General features: G+C 55.8%; 1 protein-coding gene across 1 annotated transcript; it reads right to left on the minus strand.

The window, feature by feature from the left end:
- Positions 1–1,170: 1,170 nt before the first annotated feature.
- Positions 1,171–3,154, minus strand: ARL4D (ARF like GTPase 4D). The gene is made up of 2 exons (XM_045814501.2): positions 3,031–3,154; positions 1,171–2,464 (listed from the first exon to the last, which is right to left on the minus strand). Exon 2 carries the CDS (start codon positions 2,368–2,370, stop codon positions 1,765–1,767), a length of 606 nt encoding a protein of 201 aa, XP_045670457.1. The 5' UTR covers positions 2,371–2,464; positions 3,031–3,154; the 3' UTR covers positions 1,171–1,764.
- Between the last annotated feature and the right edge of the window lie 1,763 nt (positions 3,155–4,917).

Raw genomic sequence — 4,917 nt, forward strand, 5'->3', positions numbered from 1 at the left:
ATTGCCAGCACCTTCTCTCCCTGCCCAGGTCCTTTATTTGATTCTGGAGTGGGGACTCTGAACCCACTCTGGATCCCATGTTTGCACAAAGGGTAGGGGTGGCACTGGGGGGCTGAGGGCTGGAAAGAATTGTGCTTGGTTTTTACCCACTACTCCCACCCAGATTAGGAGGGTCTGATTGTTCATCCTCTCACACTCAGCTGGCCCTGGCTATTGGTGCAGGGGGCACACTTGAAAGTCTGGGCAGAGGCCCTCTGGACCTCATAACATTAGCATTTTATTTTTTTTTAAGATTTTATTTATTTCAGAGAGAGAGAGAGAAAATGAGCAGGGGGAGGGACAGAGGGAGAGGGAGAAGCAGACTCCCCGCTGAGCGGGGAGCCCGCCACTCCACCGGGCTGGATCCCAGAACCCTGAGATCATGACCTCAGCTAAAGGCAGATGCTTAACCAACTGAGCCACCGAGGTGCCCCTAGCATTTTATTCTTATCACGCTACTGGTGGCTTATACCTTCCCCCTCCTCCCCTTAGGGGGGAGTGAATGTCCACACTCCCACCAGGCACAAACCGGGACTACTACTACAGCGCCTCTCGTGGGAATAGCTACCATTCCCAGAGCTGGGCCACTCACAGCTTAGTCACCAGGGCCTGGCTGGCTCAATCCAGCACAGACCTCCCCAGCACCAGCCCCTGCCACTGCTGCCGGGAGCTGCAGTCAGCAGGATTGAGCACACGGAGATGGCTGAAAGCCAGGAAGGAATTACTTTCCATTCTCACAGGATCCCCCAAGGTGGAAAAAAAAACCAGATCAGCCTGAGTGCTGAGGAGTGGGGGAGGATGAGAACAGAATGGCTCCTTGAGGACTTACCTATATAGACCTAGGAAAGTGGCCCCAAAGACCAGCTGGTATGGGGGGCAAACAAGAACCAGGGGATGAGGGGAGGGGGTGGAAGCAGGAGAAAGAAGGGACACCCCAAAAAACTGCAGAAATCAGGTAATAGCTTGGGAGAGGGCAATTTCAACTCCATTTGTAATTCCCACCAGCCATCCCATAAAGAGTGTTTCCTGTGCAAATTCAGCTTCACAATTATGCCCCCTTCCCCATTCCTGCCACCCATACAGAAATCTGGGATTACTCCTGGGGCTGGGTAAGAAAATGCCAGACCAAGGTCAGAGCTACAGTATCATCAGTCTTTAATAACTTATAGGCAAGTGCTAAAAAAGTTAATAATAATGCAGAGGACACACACACGGCTTATAAAAACAGTTGTGGATCTACAAATGTGGGGAAGGGTTCTTTGCACTTTCACACAGACACAAAAATAAAGACTATTGTGACTAGCATCCTTAGAAAAGCAGCCTGGGGGACACCCCAGTTGGGAGGGGTAGAGGTGGGGGGACCGTCCTCGTTCATCCCAAATGCATTCTCCAAACAACCTTCTTTTGCCCCAAAACACATCTCATCAACAAGCCAGAGAAGGAAAAGAAGAAACAGGGTCGAGGTAGAGTCACAGCTTACATTTAAGCCTCCCCAGTCCTGCAGCCCCTGTTTCTCCAGAGGTGAGGCTGAGGGAGGGAGAGGAGAAGACATCCCGTCTCCCCTCCCCTCCCCAATGCTGCACCACAGCAGGACCCCCAGTGCGCTCCGTGGTCCTTCACCGAGGCGGACTGGTCCTGCAGCCCAGAGCTGAGTGAGGGGCCACAGGCTCCGCCTGGCTGTCCAGGTGTGCAGACCCCTACTGGTGAGGAGGGGACAGCCTCGGGTCACCGTCTCTTCCTGCCTACCCGGGCTGCCTTCTTCCTCTTAAGGATCATCTCGTACAGGCGCTCCAGGCCCGGCTGCAGGCCCAGCCCATCCACAGCGCTGCAGCCCTGCACGTGGGTGAGCGTGGCCGCTGCAAGCTCTCGGACTGCGAGCCTCTTCTCAACCTCTGCGGCGCTCAGCGCCCCGGGCTGATCCTGCTTGTTGGCCAGCACCAGCACAGGCACACCCTGGTTGTCCGAAGCCCGACTGATTCGGTGTAGCTCCACCTTGGCCTCCTCCAGGCGCTCAGCCTCGGCAGCATCCACCACAAACACCAGCCCGTCTGTCCGACGTGTGTAGGAGCGCCACAGCGGTCGCAGCTTCTCTTGCCCCCCGACATCCCACACTTGGAAGGTGATGCCACGGGACCCTCCCAGCGGCACCCGGATCTTCTCTGTGTTGAAGCCTTTCGTGGGGATGCTCTGGACAAACTCCTTGAACTTGAGGCGGTAAAGGAGCGAGGTCTTTCCAGCAGAGTCCAGCCCAATGACCACGACATGCAGGGCCTGGAAGTGGGGCAAGAAAGAGGAGGCAGTGGGCGCCATCTCGGTCAAGTGGTTCCCCATGGTGAGCTCCAGCTAAGGTGCAGGTCCCGGGGCACGAAGTAGAGGCAGGGAGGTGGCCTTGAACTGCAGGCTCTGGAGGCGGCTGCTGGGTTATCTGAACAGGGAAAAGTCAGGAGAAAAAAGGAGACGATTAATAAGAAACACGAAATGTGCAACTTCTAGATCCTTTCCTAAATCAGTCTCTCATCCTTCCTTTTTAAAATTCCGGTTTTTGTTTTGTTTTTTTAAACAGCTCCAAGTTTTAACAGAGGCGCTCCCCGCTTTCAGGGGCGACGAGATCTACAGAGACCCCCGGGTTCTGGACACAGGCTGGGGGGGTGAGGCCTCAATCTGGAGATGGTCGGCTTCCCGCGCCTCTTCTCCGAGCTCGCGGCGCGGTAGCAGACGCACAGACCCTTATTCCCCACGCGAGAATCTCACAGGAAGGGGCAGGTCGGGCAGCACCCCCCAGTTAAGAGTTAGGGTCCGGGCGCTGAGACGGGACAGTAAGGCCCGCTCCCGCCTGCCCTCCACATACCCAGACGGTTGACACGCCCCTCCTCAACACCGCGACCCCCTTCCCAACGTCCCGTGACACTTCGCCTTGGTCGGATCGCCGGCTCCAGCTCCCCGGGTCCCCGCACCGGGGCCACCTCAGCTCCGCCTGAACAGCCCCTTTACCTTCCGGCAGCCGCAGTCTCCCCGTGCCAGCCACCCGAGCCTCCACGCGAAACTCCACGCCCGCCTCCGGCGCCGCCGCCGCCGCCACCGCCGCCACCGCCACCGCCAACACCACCACCACAACCACCGCCGGCACTGCGGCCACTGCGGAGCGGGCTGGGGGACTCCGCCTTAAAAAGCCGCGCGGAACGTCACGCAGCGCGGACCAATCAGCAGTCCCACGGCGGCGGGGCGGGGCGGGGCCTGGAGCTATGCTCCCTGCGACCCCGACAACCCAATGACGGACGTGTTCTCAATTGGTGACCGTTTTATTTGCCCTTTTCCCCCATAGTCTAATATTTGGAGGTAAACTCGGGATGGAAAGTGGGAGGGACAGACGTGGCAGCGTTTGACTTGGAAGGAGAGGTGAAGAGCTTCGTCCTCTACACCGCGACATCCTCCTCCCCACGAGAGAGCCACCCCGCGCCTCCGCCGCCTCCGCCAGGGTCTACTGCGGAGATGCTCACAATCTTCCTCCTTTATCTTTCCTAAGTCAGTGTTCCCACCTGTGTAAACCTGGAACCTCATCAGACAGCCTAAGCCTAAACCCATTACCCCATTGATCCTCACAGCAGCCTGTGAGGTAGGGCCTGGTGCCGCCTACGTTCTACAGGGGAGGAAAGCTCCGAAGGGTTCAATGACTTGCCTAAGGTCACCTAGCCAGGAGGTGGCTGAGCAAGGATCTGTCTGAATCCGGTGTCTGGGCTCCTGACGGCAGAGCTCTCCCTCCTCTCTCATTGGAGAAGCCAGAGAGTTAGGCATCCTCCACAGAAATCCCTCCATTGCTGGTTAGAGTGCTGACCAGAAGCAGACACCCCCAGGGGGGCCTCCCTTGTTCAAAGAGATAAAGAGAATTCTTCGCCCCACAGGACTTTGATTGACCTCATTCATACTGCACGCTCTCCCAGACACACTCCGCAGATACAGAGGCATGGGCCACACTGCCTGACCTCAGAGGGCTTAAACTCTAGTGAAAACACGACTGGCCACTGACAGGGAACACTGGGCCTTTGTAAATCTGAGCTAAGTCCTTGTAGGACTTCAGAGAAGGGAGAGAAGGTGGGAACTGGAAGCTTCTGGAAAGCTTTCTGTAAGTTAATGAGTCCTGTGGAGTTCTGGTTGAGAGGGGGACAGGACTGAGTGGTAGCTCCCCAGCCATTGCAGCCTGATACAGTCTGGGCAGCCCTGAAGAGGACGAGGTGTCACAAAAGGACAGTGTGACCAAAAGGATATCAGTGATTACCTGCAGGGGAGGTAAGTAAAATTGAAGGAAGGGAGGAGGATCAAAGGAGAATAAGATCATAACTCTAATATTTCCATTTTTACAAGGAGGCTGGATTCTTATATTTATTTTTTTTAAGATTTTATTTATTTATTTGACAGCGAGAGAGGGAACACAAGCAGAGGCAGAGGGAGGGGGAGAAGCAGGCTTCCCTCTGAGCAGAGAGCCGGAGGCAGGCCCCTGGGATCATGACCTGAGCCAAAGGCAGACGCTTAATGACTGAGCCACCCAGGTGCCCCTGGATTCTTATATTTACTGTGTAATTCAATATTAACCCTTTTTAAAGGTTATGTTTGAGGGGGATCGGAAAAAGAGTAGGGAAGTCACTGCTAGACAGAAGGGCCTAGCCCTTTCCTGCCCAGTGGCCTCCCATCCGTTTAGCACCAGCCTGCCTTGCCACCTCCTTCTTCCCCTCCCTCCTCTAAAACCAGCCACCTGTTTTCCCCAGCAATGCAGGGAGCCTCCTTGAATCCCTGAAGACAGCAAGATCTTAGAAAATTAGCATTACACTCCATGTTGGGGGGGGGGGGTTGGCAGATTGCCACAGGAGCTAAGACACAGAGGTG

This window comes from Ursus americanus, chromosome 23 (assembly GCF_024610735.1).
Source record: "Ursus americanus isolate L20-20 chromosome 23, mUrsAme1.1.p, whole genome shotgun sequence".
In the NCBI taxonomy this organism is placed as follows: domain Eukaryota; kingdom Metazoa; phylum Chordata; class Mammalia; order Carnivora; family Ursidae; genus Ursus; species Ursus americanus.

Coding starts and splice junctions, on each gene's coding strand:
- ARL4D (XM_045814501.2), bottom strand. CDS start 2,370: ATGGGGAACCACTTGACCGAGATGGCGCCCACTGCCTCCTCTTTCTTG.